Source organism: Sminthopsis crassicaudata, chromosome 6 (genome assembly GCF_048593235.1).
Source record: "Sminthopsis crassicaudata isolate SCR6 chromosome 6, ASM4859323v1, whole genome shotgun sequence".
In the NCBI taxonomy this organism is placed as follows: Eukaryota; Metazoa; Chordata; class Mammalia; order Dasyuromorphia; family Dasyuridae; genus Sminthopsis; species Sminthopsis crassicaudata.
This window is the reverse complement of record NC_133622.1, coordinates 256,877,176-256,894,626: the sequence shown is the minus strand read 5'-3', so window position 1 is coordinate 256,894,626 and position 17,451 is coordinate 256,877,176. Positions and strand designations below refer to the sequence as shown.

At 55.9% G+C, this 17,451-nt stretch overlaps 1 protein-coding gene and 1 long non-coding RNA gene across 2 annotated transcripts; both read right to left on the bottom strand.

Annotated features, from left to right (window-relative positions):
- Positions 1–4,091: 4,091 nt before the first annotated feature.
- Positions 4,092–10,551, bottom strand: LOC141545590 (uncharacterized). The gene is made up of 2 exons (XR_012483081.1): positions 5,748–10,551; positions 4,092–5,240 (listed from the first exon to the last, which is right to left on the bottom strand). It is a non-coding gene; the product is annotated as an uncharacterized LOC141545590 (long non-coding RNA).
- Positions 10,552–10,729: 178 nt separating this feature from the next.
- Positions 10,730–15,713, bottom strand: CEND1 (cell cycle exit and neuronal differentiation 1). Its single transcript, XM_074272703.1, has 2 exons — positions 15,518–15,713; positions 10,730–12,415 (listed from the first exon to the last, which is right to left on the bottom strand). The coding sequence occupies exon 2, from the start codon at positions 12,299–12,301 to the stop codon at positions 11,894–11,896; it is 408 nt and encodes a 135-aa protein (XP_074128804.1). The 5' UTR covers positions 12,302–12,415; positions 15,518–15,713; the 3' UTR covers positions 10,730–11,893.
- Between the last annotated feature and the right edge of the window lie 1,738 nt (positions 15,714–17,451).

The window sequence follows — 17,451 nt, the reverse complement described above, 5'->3', positions numbered from 1 at the left end:
AGGAGCCTCTGGAAAGTCCCTTGGCCAAGATGGAAGAAATTCAGCCGGACCACTCGCCAACAAGACCAGTACTGACGCTGAAATCCTCTGGCCACATGAAGGGAAAATGGTCTCGTCAGAAAAGTCCCCGGTGTTGATGTTGGGAAAGACTGCAGAGAATGAGATGGTGCTTCTGGACAGAGCGGAGGACAGAAGGGCCTGGAGTCCATGGGGCCAGGAAGAGTCAGGCAAGACTGAGCTCTCCCCTCCCTCTAGGTCTTCCTCCACAAGGGCCGCCATATTGATGTACAAAAAGCACCCGTCTGACCACGTCATAGCCTGCTCAAAAAGCGCCAGTGGCTCCTCGTTCTAGGATCCAGCACAGCCTCTGGCTTGGCACTGAAAGCCCTTTCTCTTGGGGTGCAGTCAGCCTGGTCAGCCTCCGCCACTTCACTTCCTGGCCTGGCTGTCTGGGCCTTGGGATTGGTTCAGGCCATGCCTGTCCCATTTCCCTGCTTGCTTCTGTTTCGATTGGGAGAATCCCTTTGTGGTTTGTCCTTCATTTTGAGGAGCACCAATGACACAGGTGGTGTCTCAACTTGCATTGGACTCCAGAGGTCAGAGCAGCCCTCTGTGTCAGCCTCACTCTCTCTGTCGGGGCCATTCCAGTCCAAGGGCAGCACAGGGTAGGGGGGGATGGCCCAGGATGCAGCAGATGCCTTTGGCATCTTGGATGTCTGAGCAAGGGCCTGCTTAAGCCTCCTCTGGCTGCTGGAACAAACTGTCCTCATCTCCCCGTTCTTCAGGGGAAGTCTTCCCCTACCTTTCCTGCCTCCCCTACTTCCCTTGCCTCCCCTGCCTCCCCTTCCCCACCTCACTGCTGGGTTTGAGGCCCTCTGCTTACCCTCCACCTGGTCTGGCTGCTCAGCTAAGGTGTTTCTCCCAAGGTGGGGCCTCCAGCCTGCTGCTGCTGGGAGAAAAGCCAGTTCCTCTCAAAGCCCTGCCCTCCCGCCCCCAGACAATTGGAATATAAGCTCTGTGAGGGTGGGGGGGATTGCTTTTCTCTTTGCCAGAAGCACAAAGCAGAGGCTAAATAAGCTAGTGGGTGCCCATCTGGGTTCCCAGCTCTGGATATTCCCAGGTTATCCAGTCTCCCAGAAGTGAGCCCGGGATTCCAGCTGTGCTTGGACATGGCTGGCTGAGCAGTAAGGAAGGATACACCAGGGACTATTCCCTTCCCCTCCTCCTTTTGTTCATTCCCGACCTCCAGGTTTAGGGATGGGAACGCTTACCCACGCCAGCACACTCTGGAGACCATCCAGTTGGTTCTTTAGCAGAGGAACTTGGGCTAGGAGCTACAGGACTTTGAAGGTCATTTAATAGCTAGCCTCATTTTACTGGAGGGCACCATAGTGCCCAGAGCCCCAGCCTGAAGTCAGGAAGCCTCATCTTCCCGAGTTAAAACCTGGCCACCCTTACAAACTGTGTAACCCTGGACTAGTCACTGCACCCTGTTTGCTTCAGTTTCCTCATCTGTAAAATCAGCTGGAGAAGGAAATGGCAAACCTGTATCTCTGCCCAGAAAACCCCAAATGAGGGCATGAAGAGTCAGACACGACTGCACCCCAGCACCTCGTTTTATAGATGGGGTACTGAGATCTAGAAACTTACTCAAGACCACTCAGGGGTCTGACCTGGAAAAGGAACTTGGCTCCTTTGACTCAAATGCTGTCTCCCCTTTCCTTTGGGCTGCTGGGCAGAGAGGACCTTGGAAGTGCTTGGGAACCTCAGGCCCAAATTGACCTCAAGGCATTCTCTCTTCCCGTTACAACAGAAACCTCATCCTGGTGTTTGGGCAGGAGAAAGGTCTGGAGAAGGTCCAGTAATGGCCTGGCCTCTCAAGACAAGTGAGAACCTGCTTCTCTTTCCCCTTCCTGGGAGAGCCACAGCTGAAGGAGCAGACAGATGGAGGCTGTTCCCCTGGCCCTCTGACCTTCTTCATCTTCCCTAGGGGCCCAGATAATCCAGGATAACTGTCCCTTCATACATGGAAGGCCTCCTGGAAAGCTCAGGGTTCAGAAGGAGAGAAACTATCAGGGAATCATTGAGTGGCCTGTTGTGAAATCACTGGGAGCCAAAGGGCAGGGCCCAGTGTGGCAGCCCTGCAGGCAAGGGGGCAGGGGGCCAAGTCCTTCCTCCCTTAAGGGAGCTTCACTTCCTCCTCTCCTTGTAGAAGGCTGGGAGCATTGTGGGAAGCTCTGCTCACTCTGGCCTGATATGGCCAGCAGAGCCTGCCAAAGGTGGTTCCTGGTGCCCTCCAGGCCTGGGTACACTCACCCAGCCATCCTTGACTAATTGATTTTTATTTTGTCTGGTACTTGAGAAACACCAACAAAACCTAATGGATTTGCATACACAAAGAATGGCAAAGAGGAATAGATAGGAAGGAAGGGAGGGGAATAAGATACATAACACATTCTCAGGTACTGCCCTCCCTGCCCTCCCTTCCGGGGCCCCTCTTACTTCCTTCTGGGTGGTTTCTAATATTTCTTGAGTGATTTTTCTTTCATTGGGTATAACACCTGCTCAGGCTCATTCTCCCAATCTCAACTTCTCTCTCACTCTTTCCCCCCCACTTAATATTATATATTTCTCTTCAATTACATGTAAAGAGAGTTTTCAACATTTAGTTTTGAAAAATTTTGAGTTCCGATTTTTTTTCTTTCCCTCTCTTTCCCGTCTCCCCAAGACAGAAAACAATCTGATGTAAGTTATAACTATACAATCATATTAAAGATATTTCCACATTAGTCATATTGTGAAAGAAAAATCAAAACAAAAGGGGAAAACTATAAGAAAGGGGGGGGAAGTGGAAAAAAAACAACAACAACACAGTATGCTTGTTCTGCATTCGCTCTCCATGGTTCTTTCTTTGGAATTGTCTTGCTGAGGAGAGTTAAGTCTACTATAGTTACCACATAATCTTACTGTTACTATGTACAATAATTCTGCTCACTTCACTCAGCATCAGTTCATGTAAGCTTTTCCAGGCTTCTCTGAAATCCACCTGCTTATCATTCCCCCCATTAAGAGTATTTTATTTTTTCTAAATATATGTAAAGATTGTTTTCAACATTCATTTCTGTGAGATTTTATGTTCCAAATCTTTTTTCTCCCCTCCTCCCCCACCTCCCCCTCTCTGAGACAGCAATCTCATAGATGTTAAATATGTACAATCCTACATATATTTCCGTATTTGTCACATTGTGCAAGAAAAATCAGACCAAAAGGGAAAAAACTCTTAAGAAAAAAAAAAAAACAACAATAAAAAGGGTAAACATACTGTGCTTTGATCTAGATTCAGTTTTTAGCTCTTTCTCTGGATTCGGATGGCAATTTCCATCCCAAGTCTTTTGGAATTGTACTGGATCTCTGCTTTGCAGCTGCTCATCACAGAACCTTCTTATAGAACATATCCCATGACCGTCCTTTCATCATTCCTTAGGACACAATAATATCCCATCATACTTATATCCAGCTCTAGCAGCTCAGTGAGACTAAGTTGGAGAAAAAGTACCTAGTTACATTAATAAATGGAGTTTCCTCCCACGAGACAACTCAGGATCTCGTTCCTGATCCCATGTTCACACATAATGATTATTTAATGCATATCCTCTAATTGAGAGCCACCCTCTTGGTTTCCAGTTTCTGCCTTTACAAAATGTGCTGCTACAAATACTTTTGAACATAATAGTCCCTTCATTTTTTTCTTTTAATAAGATTTGTCCTCCCTCCCTTCTTTTCTTCTTTCCTTTCCTCCCTCCTTCTTTCCTTCTTTCCTTCCTTCCTTCCTTCCTTCCTTCCTTCCTTCCTTCCTTCCTTCCTTCCTTCCTTCCTTCCTTCCTTCCTTCCTTCCTTCCTTCCTTCCTTCCTTCCTTCCTTCCTATTATATATATATTTCTTTTTGCCCAGAGAGCAGGTTGGTTTTTTTATAGTAATAATTTTATTTATTTTGAATATAAATTGCTTTATGAATCATGTCGGGAGAGAAAAATGAGAATAAAAGTGAAAAACCATGGGAGAGATAAAAACAAAATAAAGCAAGACCAAAATACCAGAAAAGAGAAGTGAACACAGTGTGTGTTGATTTATATTCAATCTCCACAGATCTTTTTCTGGCTGCAGATGGCATTTTCTGTCCAAAGTCTATTGGGACTGCTTCGGATCACTGACCCGCTGGGAAGACTTTCCCAGTTGATCATCGCCCATGCTTGCTGCTACAATGTACATTGTATTCCTGGTTCTGCTTGTTTCACTCTCCAGGCCTTTCTAGAATCAGCTTGTTCATCATTTTTATAGAACAATAATAGTCCGTTACCTTCATGTACCACAACTTGTTCAGCCATTCCCCACTGATGAGCATCCACGCCTCTTCCAGTTCTTTGCTACGACAAAAAGAGCTGCTGCTGCAGACATGTCTGCTCCTGTGGGTCCTTTCCATCCTTTATGATTTTCTCCAGACACAGACCCAGTAATGTCACTACTGGCTCAAGGGTATGCACACTTTGCCAGCCCTCGGGGCAGAGTTCCAGATTCAGAGAGCTGATTGTTAAACATTGCCCACCTGGCTGGTAGTAAAGCACAGATGGGGCCCAGAGGCTTCTGCTGAACCACTGCTACTCTTACCTAGTACTTGTCACAGAACATACTTTCTGAAGGGTCGGAGTTGGGAATCGCTGGTGAGTTCAGTGGCGGGCAGGTGAAGGTGGCTCCAGAAATGGTTCCAAGCTCACCAGAGCTAAGGAGGGGAGGAGGCTCAACCTGTTCCCTGAGGAGAGGCCAATTAGCCCTTTGGGTCTCCCTTCCTCTCCTCTCAGCAGGGAATGCTGCCCTGCTGGCTGTAGCTCCAAGCTGGGCTTTCTTGGGGGCAACATGGGGCGGGGCTTGGCCATGGGCTGGCATGCCATTGGGACCCTTCTGGGCTGGGCGTCCCTGGGCATTTCCTCACCCGGGGCCCTCTGCTTGGAGTGCCCACCTCCCAGGGTGATTCAAAGCTCCTTTCTATGAGGTGCTCTCAAACCCTGGCTGCTGTGCTGTGATGTTGGAGGCTCTTCACCCCTCTGGGCCTTCTAGAATCAGAAATCATTTCCACTGGGACAGAATTCAGAGAGGATAGAGCCCGATCCAGCTGGGGAAACTGAGGCCCAGAAGTGGGGAGGGACTTGCTTGAGAGTCCGCAGAGTCAGGCTCTCTTTTGACTCCTGTGGAGCAGAGATCAGCAGGCACCCAGTTCAGATCCTGGCTCTTTGACCTCTACCTCTGGTCCTGTCACAAGGTTATTAGGCCTTAGTGGGAAAGAGTCCTCCCTTGGAGGACAGGGAAGGCCTTGTGAGGGAGAGAAGCTGGAGCGTGCTCTGAAGGGCTGACTGCACTCGAGAGGCAGATGGGAAGAAGGAAAAGATGTCCGGGGGGCAGTGAGGCAGGAGGAAGCTTGGGGACAGAACTGCCTGACTTGCTGAGGGCTCTGGGAGGGAGGAGAGAGAAGGGCTGGGGGCTGAACCTGGGGAGCTTCCCCATCTAGGGCTGGGACAGGCCCACATAACCCAAAGAAACCAAAGAGCACCCCTTCTCTGGAGCCTCTGGGCTGAGGGGATGGAGAAAAGGGGCTGCCAAGGGGCTTCTGACTCCTCAGTCTGGCAGGCAGGTTGGCCATTCCCATGGGGTCTCTATGTCACCCCCCCCAACCCAGTTCCAGTATTTCTCCTTACCTGGGAAGGCCTGGGGAAGCCTCCTGCTTCCTCCACAAAGGGCCCATCACTATCCAGAGTTTGGCGCTGGGGGCCTTGGGGCTTTTGGTCTCCATTTCTCCTTCCAGCCAGTCTGCCATTGGGGGGCCTTTATCTGTGGGTTCCTTTTGTGGGGTATTATCTCCTCTTGGTGCTGTTTGCTCACTCAGAACCAAGATGGGAACCCCAAAAGAAGGAGGAGGGAGGTGGAGATGGGCTTGGGCTTGGAGGGGGGAGATGGAGACAGGGTCAGGCTTGGAGGGGGGACAAAGAAGGTGGCAAACAGCCGGGTGGGCTGGCCTGGCCCAGTCTGGGGCAGGCGTCCAGGGGAAGGCAGAGAATGAGGCTGTTTTCTTTCTACAGAATTGAAACGGAGACCCTGAGAGAACTGCGAAGCTGCCCGAATGAAAGACAGCATTAATTCGGAGTCCAGTCCACTCGGGAGCACCGCTGGAGTCTGGCAAGGTGCCACATGGCTCCTGGGGAAGTGGCTTGGGAGGGGGGAGAAATGGAGGCCGGCAACGAGCAGAAACAGTGATCGCTTTTTACAGATGAAATCACGATGTTTTCGAAAACTAACCAGCCAACCAAAAAAGTCACGGAAATGTAACTTCAGCAGCGTTTGCAGGGTACAAAATGAATCCACAAATCATTAACCTTCTGTGTGTAACCAAGAAAACCACCAGGAAAAGTGAGAAAGAGAAAATGCATTTGGAATAACTACAAAAGCTATAAAATATTTGGGAGTGTGTCTGCCAAGATTCATCCAGGAACTAGAGGGAACTGACTACAAGAGGTGATCTACATTCCTGGAGAAATAATGGTTGCTCATAGGTAGCTTGAGCTCAGGTAACAAAAAAGCCAGTAAAATCCCCATTAGTGCCAATAGATCGTCTACCAAAGGGCTGTTTTATGGAGCTAAAAAACCAGTGAAGAAATTCATATGGAAGAACCAAAAGTCAGGAATCTCAGGGTAACAAGAGAAAAGTGGGAAGGAAGAGGATCTCCCAGCACCAGTTCACAAACTCTATTACAAAGCAATTTTTATCAAAATTATTTGGCAGCAATTAACAAATAAAGAAGTCAGTCGGAACTGATTAGATACACAACAATGGGGCAGCTGGGCGAGGCAGTGGATAGAGCGTCAGGTCTGGAACCAGGGAAATTTGGCCTAAGACACTTACTGTGGGACCCCAGGCAAGTCACTGTACCCCATTTGCCTCAGTCTCCTCATGTATAAAATGAGCTAGAGAAACAAATGGCAAACTCCTTCAGTATCTCGGCCAAGAAAATTCCCAACAGAGTCATAAAAAGTCAGATACAACTGAAAAATGACTGAACAATAACATACAAAAGGAAATGAATTCAGCAGCATAAAAAGCCAAACTCACCCTACACCCAACGATTCCAATTACTGGGGAAAGGATTCACTAAAAACTGTTGGAAATACTGGAAGGTAGTTTAGCACAAATTAGGTATAGACCTACATTTCATGTCATCTACCAAAACAGACATCAAAAGGATATATAAAGCAGACATAAGACGTGACATTAGTGGAACACGGAAGAAATTAATTACCTTTCTGATTTATGGATGGGGAGAGGGAAAGCTAGGTGACACAGTGGAATGCCAGCCCTGGAATCAGGAGGACCTGAGCTCAAATGTGGACTCAAACACTCATTAGCTGTGTCAGCAAGGGCAACTTACTTCACCCTGATTACCTATTTAAAAAAATATAATGCGGATTTTGATTTTAAAGCTGAAAATATTTTGCACGAATTTAATGGTATTAAAATTAAAAAAGAAATAGGTGGTTGGAGAAAAAAACAAAAAACAAAACTTTGTGGTCATCTTTTTCTGAGAAAGGTCTCCTATTAAGAGCTTTAATGGACCTGATTTAAATTGATCAGATTAGGAGGCGTTTCCCCAAATAGTCAAAGGCTATGAAAGGAAGACCTCCAAAGCCATCAAAAGCCACAGGAAAAAGGCTCAGATCCCCGGGAGTCAGAGAAATGCAAAGTCTGAGCCACCACCGCGCCCTCATCACATGGGCAAAAGTGACAAAGGAGGAAAACGCCGAATGTTGGGGGGCAGGAGGCACCAGTACCCACTGGTAATGAATGGGAACTAGTCCGGGATCCGGAAAGCAATTCAGAACGGTGCTCCCGTTCACCGGACTATAAAACTCCCAGCTCCCTCCCTGCAAAAGGTCAGGCAAAACTCCACATGCAAACGTGGATGGTAGATGGACGCATGGTGGATTTAGCGGCTCTTTGACGGATGGTGGATTTAGCGGCTCTTTGACGGATGGTGGATTTAGCGGCTCTTTGACGGATGGTGGATTTAGCGGCTCTTTGACGGATGGTGGATTTAGCGGCTCTTTTCCGAGTGGCCCCAAACTGGAAACCGCGGGGGTGAAATGACCAAAAGTGTGATGTGTGAACGTGATGGGACGTTGTGGAGCTCTCACAAATGACAAAATGGCCCGTTTCCGAGGAACTGGGGGTGACCTCTATGAGCTGATGCAGCAAAGTGAGCAGGGACGGTTCGTGTATTTAACTTCACTTTGCCTCAGTCCTTTATCTGGAGCAACAGCAAAGTCCACAGAAGGAGGTAATAGTTCCAGTCCACTCTGCCTGTATGAGCCCTCACCTGGAGCGCTGTTTTCTGTTCCTGGGGTAGAAGGGGCTGGCCACGTGTAACTCGGAGAAGCAGAGGGGAGGGAGGGGAGAGAGCACGTTTGGTCAGGTACTTAAGGAAAGGATGCAATTATTTAGTGACAGAGGCAGTTCTTGGCCCAGACTGCCTTAGATATGGAATCTGGGGTCCCCAAACGGCTTGTCCTTGGGTGATGAGGTTCCAGACAAATCAGGGAGGATGGAGACAGTCAGCACCTGCCAGGTAGTGGCCAGAGAGGTCAGGGACGGTGGGGGAAGGGCGGGAGGGATGTGCGGATTGCAGAAGCTCACTAGCACGGAGGAGCCAGACCTAGAGCAGGGGCTTTAAGTGCAGGCCTCCCTGAAAAACGGGGGGAGCCGCCATCAGAGAGCTGCCTGGAGAGGCGGGAGCTGCCCCTGACCTGAGGGCCCCGTCTCACTGACTCAGTGCAGGGAAAACCAGCCTCCCAACCCGGCTCTCCCTGGCTCTCCCCCGGTTCACGAGGCCTTCTGACTTACCGGCTGTGCAAATGACTCGACCTGCCTCAGCTTCAGTTTTCTTGTCTGTAAAATGGGCATAACAGCATGGACCCCCGTTAACTCTGTTGTGCGGCTCAGATGGGGGAGGGGGTGTGAGGTGAAGCACTTTGGAAAGCATCAGGGCCACGTTCACTATGGTTACCACTGCAGGAGGAAGAGGAGGGCCCTGGCCGGCCCGGAGGAAGGCCGCTCCAAATGAGCCCGGGAGATGGGAGGGCGCGGGGAGGGGCATTTCTGCTGCTTTCCTGGGTTTGAAGTGGGGCCGGTGGGCGGCCGGGAGCAAGGGGGGTGAGGGCGAGCCAGGAGGCCGCCGGGACCGAGGACGGGGCATTTCCCAACGGGGGCCGGGCGGCCCTGGAAGGTGGCGAGTTCCCATCAGGGGAGGCTTTCACTTGGCGCCCGCCTCCTCTGGGAAGCCCTTCGGGATTACGCTTCAGCGTTCCCTCCCCCTGGTATTTATTTCGCGCCCAGGGGGACGAGCTTGTCGGACAGGTTCCCTCCCCCCCCGGGGGGGGGGCAGGGCCGGGCTCTTCCAGCGGGTCACACAATCCGCTCGGGGCTCGGAGCGGCGGAGGGACGCGGCCCACGCCGGCTGGAGCCGGGGACGGAGAGAAGGGGCGCTCCCCGGAAGCCGCCATTTCCGGTCTCGGCCCTCCTCGGGCGGCGGTCTCAGGCGCGGGCGCCCCCCCCGGGGCGCGGACAGATCTGGGAGCCTCCCGACTTAGACAATATAGAGTTTATTTCAGACAAACTCGCTCTGGGCCGCCCGGAGGCCAAATCCTCGGCACCTCGAGCCCCCCGCGCCCGGGGCCCCCGCGCCCCAGAGCCCGCCCGCCCAGCGCCGCCCGGACGGACTCAGGCACGCGAGCGCACGCACGCGCACACACACCCCCTCACACACACCGCGGGGGAGAAGCTAATACTAGATTCCGCTGGGGAGGGGGAGGGGCGGCGGGAGGGGGGCGGGGCCGGGAGAAGCAGCAGCTCGAGGCTACCTTATATTTCAATCTAGTATTTCTAGTCTATCGGCATTATTGCATGTATACGCTTGTTTAAAGTCGAAGTAAAGAGGAGACTGGGGGGCGGGGTGCCGGTCACGGCCCGCGGGGGGCTGCAGCGGCTGGGGGGGGAGTGGGGAGGGAGGAGGCCGGGGTGGGCGGGGCCGGAGCTGGGAGGCCTCCCTCCTTCCTGGCGGGCGCTGTCCGAGGTACGCGGCGCCCGCCTCCTGCGGCCAGGCGTGGTGACCCTCACGCGGGGAGGGGCGGGGGTGGGGGACGGCCAGTTCTCAGAACTCCCAGCTGGGGGGGGGCAGACCCCCGGCCGGCTCACTGGGGCTGGGATCGGCGGATCTTCCTCGGCCCCGACGGGACTCCCTCAGCTCCTGGCCCCGCCCCCAGGCTGGCTGGTCCCCCCACCGCGCACCCCCAACATTTTGTTTCTGGGACGGTTGGGGGGGCTCTCTGCAGACCCCCGGGGGAAGGGAACGCCCACCCAAGAGACGGGAGGCAGGCCCTTCCCGCCCGGGGCAGCCAGCCTGGGCTCCGGCCTCTCCTCCCCCAGCTTCCCCTTCCTCCCTGCCTCCTCTCCCCCCTTCCCCTCTCCCCCTCCTCTGCTTCCTGGTTCCCCTTCCTTTGGGGGGGTTAAAGGCGGTTCTCTCTCCCTACCTCCCAGGGAAGGACGGTACTTCCGGCTGTGGTCCTTTCCAGTCCGCCCCCCCCACCGCCCACCACACCTGGGGCTCACCGTCGCCCCCACCCTGCCCTCCGTCTTTCCCTCAGGCTCCCGCCTGGTCCATGACTCCCCCCAGCTCTGCGGGTCTTCTGGCTGTCCAGCCTCCGCTTGGCACCCAGAGAGAGGTCTGGCAAAGGAGGCGTCTGGAGGCGGGGCTCAGAGGCGTGGAGGCCAAGGGCGCCCGCATCTAGCCCCAGAGGGGCCCCGAAAGCTGCTCCCCCGCTCACCTGGTCCCCAGCTGCTTCTGCCCAAGCCCTTTGCCCGGGGGAAGGGGGGAGGAGAGGTCCTGGTGCGAGGGGGGGGCGGGGGGGGGGCGAAGTTAGGACTCCCCAAGCTCTGGACATTGGGGGGGGGGCTCCAGGAGACAGATAAATGTCTGAAGACTCTGGGCCACACGTGGCTATTGTGGCATCCTCAGGAATGGGCAGCGGAGACACACAGAGGCACCCCAAACAGGCACAAGGACCTAGAAGCTTGGCCGTACACACGCCCCTTTGGGCAGGGCAGCTGTCAGCCCCCCCAAAGCCCTCCAGCCCCTCCCAGGCTGGGAGTCACCGTCAGGCCCCTCGCCTGGCACTTCCTGCCTCTGCCAGCCTTCCCCAGGACCGGCGCCCTTCCTCTCATCACCTAGCCCAGCTAGCCACGACCTGACAGAGAGGAGCAGCCCCCAGGTCCCACCGGGCTCTGTCCCGGAGGCGGGGGAACCAGGGCCTCGGCCCGCCCACTCCCTGTGACAGGAGCCTGTCCTGGAACCAGCCCCCCTGGACCTGACTCACCGTTCCCACCCCCAGGTGCCGGGACCGCCCGGGGAGCTGAGGGAGAGCGAGGGGAGAGCGAGGGGAGAGCGAGGGGCGCCCGGTTAGGGGTTTGTACACCGGGGTGGAGAGAAGGCGTGCGCGATGCAACGTGGGGGCCGGGAAGGGCCTGGCAGGCGAGAAGCAGGAAGGAGGGACACTCTCAGAGGCGCTGCAGGGAGCAGAAGGATCCCGGGGCCCCCCGGAAGCCCTGCCGGCCTCCCTGCTGCCTGAGCAGCCAGCCGCTCCGCTGTCTGTCTCTATGCAGATATAGATATGGATATGGATGTAGAATATGTATATATGTATAGTTACAACAGAGAATCTCCCCGGGCATGCACTGGTTTCCAAAGAAGCTGTACAGGGGGCTGCCGACCCCCACGCCCCCTTCCCCACAGGGGCAGCATTATTTTTTCCGGGCCAAGAAAGCCACCCCCAGAATCACTGCCAGGGCGGCCACGGCCACGCCACCAGCCAGGAGCAGCGGCTTCAGGTTCTCAAAGGTGCCGGGGCCTCCGGCGGGGGAGGCCGCTCCCTCTTCCTCGGCGCCGTCTCCGGGGCCCTTGGGCTCCGAGCCGGCAGGGGGGCTGGGGGCCGCCGGGCCTCCTGGGTTGGGCTTCAGGTTGCTGTGGCTGTTGAGTAGGGCTGGGTCAGCGGGCGCCTGGGCCTTCTTGGGGGGCGCTGGAGGCGTGGATGGCTGCTCTCTCTTCTCTGGAGTCTCCTTCTTCTCAGCCTTTGCCGAGGGGGCCGCGGGAGCTGTGGAGGGCTTGGACTCAGGCTTGGGCCCGCTAGGGGCTCTCCCCTTGGCCTCCATTTGGGCTGGGCTAGCCTGGACGGCCTCACTAAGGACTTCGGGGATCGGCAAGGGCGGGTCTGGAGGAGCGCGACTGTGCCTCAGGCCAGAGGGTCCCTGGGCATGGCCCAGAACCTGGAGAAGAGGCAGGGAGTGAGTCATCGCTGGCACCCGCCGAGACCTCTGACCTGCCTCTCTGCTCCGCCGGACTAGGAGCCAAGGGCTGCTCTTGCCTTAATGGCCAGACCCCTCGCCCCTTCGGGCTTTCCAGTGTCCTGGCCGAAATCCTTGGCAGAGCTTCTGCCGGGGCAAGGGCAGCTGGGAGCCTGGGGGCAGCTGAGAGGAGCCTGGGGGGGACTGAGCCCTACTGGGCTCCGGAGGATGCTCTCCAAGGCAGACTCCTTCGCAAGGGGGGAAGGGGGGGACGCTGGCCCTCGGCCATCCCTGCTCCCTACCTCTCTGCCGAGCACTTTGCTTCAGCCCAGGAGAGGACCTGTTTCCCCAGATGTTCCAGCTGGTCCCCCTTTTAGGTAGGGAGCTCTATAGTCCTAGGTACCAGTAGAGGTTCCCCATACTCTTAACCTTGAGCCAATCGAGGTATGGCCCATACCTTCCAACCTGTAGGAGCTGGGGGGCAGGGCCTATACCCTTCAGGATGTAGGAGCTGGGGGGGCAGGGTCTGAACCCTCAGGGTGTAGGAGCTGGGGGGCAGGGTCTGAACCCTCAGGGTGTAGGAGCTGGGGGGGGAAGGGCCTATACCCTTCAGGATGTAGGAGCTGGGGGGGCAGGGTCTGAACCCTCAGGGTGTAGGAGCTGGGGGGTAGGGTCTGAACCCTCAGGGTGTAGGAGCTGGGGGGCAGGGTCTGAACCCTCAGGGTGTAGGAGCTGGGGGGCAGGGCCTATACCCTTCAGGGTGTAGGAGCTGGGGGGGCAGGGTCTGAACCCTCAGGGTGTAGGAACTGGGGGGGGTCAGAAGGCAGCAAAGGCAAGTTTTACAGAATGAGCAGGAGGGAGAATAATCTGAATGGGGGCACTGGAGGACAGAGGGCCCCCATGTGAGAATGTCAGGTGTGTTGGGGGGGTATGAAAAGGGCAGAGGCTGGAAGAGGTGCCCTGTGTACGGATAGGCATGTGGGGGAGCATGGGACGAGGAGAGGAGGCTCCTCACAACAGGAAGGGGTGCCAGTTAAGGGGGGTATTCACAAGATCAGCCTTGGGGCTCCTGCACCCCTGTTTGCCCTGGATCCCCTCCCACAGCCCTTTCAAGAGAGATTTACTGAAACAGAGCTTTCAAAACCCCCAGCAGAATAAGCACCCCGATATTATTACCCCATTTTGCAGGTGTGATAACTGAGGCCCCGCTCAGTTGTAATTGTCTCAGGTCCATTTTCCCGTTTAGATCGGGCTTTGGGGAGCACCTGGCCTGGCCTGGGAGGGGGGCGTGGACAAATCAGCTTTCTGGGGCATCCTCAGCCCCTAGGCCAAAAGACACCCTGGGCTCTGAGTCATGTGAGCCTGGCAGAGGCTTCCAGGAGGGCCGGCTAAGCAGGGGCTCCTTGGGGCCGTGTCCCGGCCCTCCCCTGGGAGGCCCCGTTATTGCCCCACTTGGAAGATAAGAGAACTGAGAATAGAATGACTAGAACATGAGGCGCTGAGACGTGAAGCCGGTTGCTTAGACTTCTGGGTTGGCCTGTCCCTGCCAGCGGCCGTTTCTGTGGGCTCACTGCTCAGGCTCACTGCTCAGGCTCACTGCTCAGGCTCACTGCTCAGGGCAGGGCACTCTCCTCCCAGGGCCTGCCCTCTCCCTTTCCCTACCCCCCCCATCCCTGAGGGCCTCTGGGCTCCTGCTCCTCACCCACAACCCCCCCCCCCCCACAGTCAGGGAGCATCTGCTCTGGCTTCTCCTCCTCTCCTCTGAGAGCTCCTGCCGGCCTGGCCTGTCCCCAGGGCAGCTACCTGCAGCAGGGGAGCAGCCCCCCTCCCCCGCTACTCCCTGTAGGCCCTCTCCTTCCGCCTTGACTCCATGGTGACCCGGCCCCTGCAAGGGGCCACAGAGGCAGCCTCAGGGACTGGGGGCTGGGAGTGTGGTCCCAGGCTGGGGGGGGGGGGAGGGGAAGTCATCATAGGCCTGAGACCTGGGCACAGCACCGGCAGGGAGAGTCGGGGAGGAACCTGGGAGTAGACTGGGGGCTGAGAGGACCTGGCCCGGGAGCATTCTGGGAAAAAGCTTTGCCTCAGAGGGTGACCTCAGCACCAAGAGCTCCCCAAAGTGCAGCTGGCCGAGGGCCGCAATCTGCCTGCCGGGCTGCCCCCGAGCCCAGCCCCTCCGTGGCCTCCTGCTTCCATGCTGGGAGTAGCCGGGGGCCCAGCCTCCTCGCCTCCACGCAGGGGACGGAGGCCCATTGCCAGCAGCCCATCTTTCAGCCTTGGCACAAGCCATGCCTCTGCCCTACAGAGCCTCCTGAAGGTCACCTTGAAAGGCAAAGCTTAGGCTTTGACAGGGCCAGAGCCCAGACTCCCCCCTTTGCCTGCTCCCTCATAATTTAGATGAGGGGGCCCCAAGCCTCTCCCCCTCCTCTGGTCAGCTCTAGAACGAGGGGTGAATGGGCTTCTCCCTCTGTCCCCTGCACCCCACCAGCTCTGCTCTGCTCAGAGGTAGGGAAGGGTCCTGCAGCTAAGGTTTCCGGTGGGGGGGACCTCCAGAAACTCCAGGTGAAAAGAAAGGAGGAGGAGGAGGAGGAGGAGGAGGAAAGGGGACCAAGAACCCTCCCCCACCTAGGGCTATTTTTAACCCCGGAATGACGTCATTAAATACAAAGCACCACACCTGCCCCTCCCTGACATTCCCCCTTGACCCCCCTTCTCCCCTCCCAGGACCCCAAGCACCCTCCCGGGTTTTATTTTTCCTTCTTGCCCTCTCTTCCTGTCTCCTCCTCAGCTGTGCTAGGCAGACCGTCAGTTACGGCTGGGGAGGGGTCCCGAGGTCCAGCTGTCTCTGCCTGCTGCCTGAGGAGGAGGAGGACCCTAACCCCAGCGCCCCCTTCTCTTCTCCTAAGCCCAGTGACCTTGAGGTGGTTGGTGCAGGCACTCGGCCCCCAAAAGGAGAAGCCCTTCCTGTGACCCGCACGTCCCGGAGCTCCCCCCCACTCCTGGATCCCCGGTCCCAGGTCCCATCCCCACTTCCCTTCATCCCCATCAAGCAGGTGCCAAAAGGCGGCTGAGGGATGAGATGCTTACCAGGAATTGTCCCCGGGGTCAGACTGGGCCAGGCTGGTCCTCTCCCACCAACCGGGCTGTTATCGGTCTGCAAAGAGACAGGACGGACAGGAGGAGGAGGAAGATGAGGAGGAGGAGGAGAAGGATGGGGGCGGGAAGAGAACTTGGGAGTTTCCCACAATGCACCACTCCAGGCTGCACTAAGCCGAGGACCAGGGACTGGAGAGGGAGGGTGTGGGCTGGGCTTCTGGTCCAATGGGAGGCTGGGGGTGGGCCTTCTCCTTCCCTGCCCCCTAGACAAAGACGACTGCACAGGCCCTAGCCAGCCTCCTGAGCCCTGAGCTTCAGGACCAGGTAGCTGCCCCGAGCTCAGCCCAGTTCCAACCCAGGCCCGAGCCAAGCTGGTTCCAGCCCGAGCCTCATCAAATGAGGTCTCTGGCTGGCGATGTCGACTTCCCCATACACGTACATGTGGGGATCCCCCACCCCCCAGGAGCCTGGTCTAGGAGCCACAAAACAGGCTTTATTCCTCCTCAGCAGCCGGATGTGGATACCCAGAGCACAGCGAGAGAGTGGCCACGGGTGGCGGGCGTTGTTCCGCCCCAGAGTCCCAGCAGGGTGGGGCTGCGGTCATTGCTCAGGGTCCCATCAGGTCAGCCCTAGTCCGGGTCCTTTCTCAGAACTGGAAGCCGACATGGATCGGTCTGACGCTCAGATACTGGGAGATGCTGCAGGAATGCCCGGCTTTATCTGGAGGCCAGCTCAGCTCGCCTCTTCTAGGCAGTCAGGAGCCAATGGTCAGGGAGCTGGAGCTAATGGTGAGAAAGCTGCAGCTAATGGTCACAGGGCTGCAGCTAATGGTCAGGGAGCTGGAGCTAATGGTGAGAAAGCTGCAGCTAATGGTCACAGGGCTGCAGCTAATGGTCAGGGAGCTGGAGCTAATGGTGAGAAAGCTGCAGCTAATGGTCACAGGGCTGCAGCTAATGGTCAGGGAGCTGGAGCTAATTAATGGTCAGGGAGCTGGAGCTAATGGTGAGAAAGCTGCAACTAATGGTCACAGGGCTGCAGCTAATGGTCAGGGAGCTGGAGCTAATTAATGGTCAGGGAGCTGCAACTAATGGTCAGGGAGCTGGAGCTAATTAATGGTCAGGGAGCTGGAGCTAATGGTCAGGGAGCTGGAGCTAATTAATGGTCAGGGAGCTGGAGCTAATGGTCAGGGAGCTGCAACTAATGGTCAGGGAGCTAGAGCTAATTAATGGTCAGGGAGCTGGAGCTAATGGTCAGGGAGCTGGAGCTAATGGTGAGAAAGCTGCAACTAATGGTCAGGGAGCTGGAGCTAATTAATGGTCAGGGAGCTGCAGCTAATGGTCAGGGAGCTGGAGCTAATGGTCAGGGAGCTGCAGCTAATGGTGAGAAAGCTGCAACTAATGGTCACAGGGCTGCAGCTAATGGTCAGGGAGCTGGAGCTAATTAATGGTCAGGGAGCTGGAGCTAATGGTCAGGGAGCTGCAACTAATGGTCAGGGAGCTAGAGCTAATTAATGGTCAGGGAGCTGGAGCTAATGGTCAGGGAGCTGGAGCTAATGGTGAGAAAGCTGCAACTAATGGTCACAGGGCTGCAGCTAATGGTCAGGGAGCTGGAGCTAATTAATGGTCAGGGAGCTGGAGCTAATGGTCAGGGAGCTGCAACTAATGGTCAGGGAGCTAGAGCTAATTAATGGTCAGGGAGCTGGAGCTAATGGTCAGGGAGCTGGAGCTAATGGTGAGAAAGCTGCAACTAATGGTCAGGGAGCTGGAGCTAATTAATGGTCAGGGAGCTGCAGCTAATGGTCAGGGAGCTGGAGCTAATGGTCAGGGAGCTGCAGCTAATGGTCAGGGAGCTGGAGCTAATGGTCAGGGAGCTGATTAGTAAAGTCATTAACTCTCCCAGTTTTACAATGTTTATATTCTAAAGGT

Coding starts and splice junctions, on each gene's coding strand:
- CEND1 (XM_074272703.1), bottom strand. CDS start 12,301: ATGGAGGCCAAGGGGAGAGCCCCTAGCGGGCCCAAGCCTGAGTCCAAG.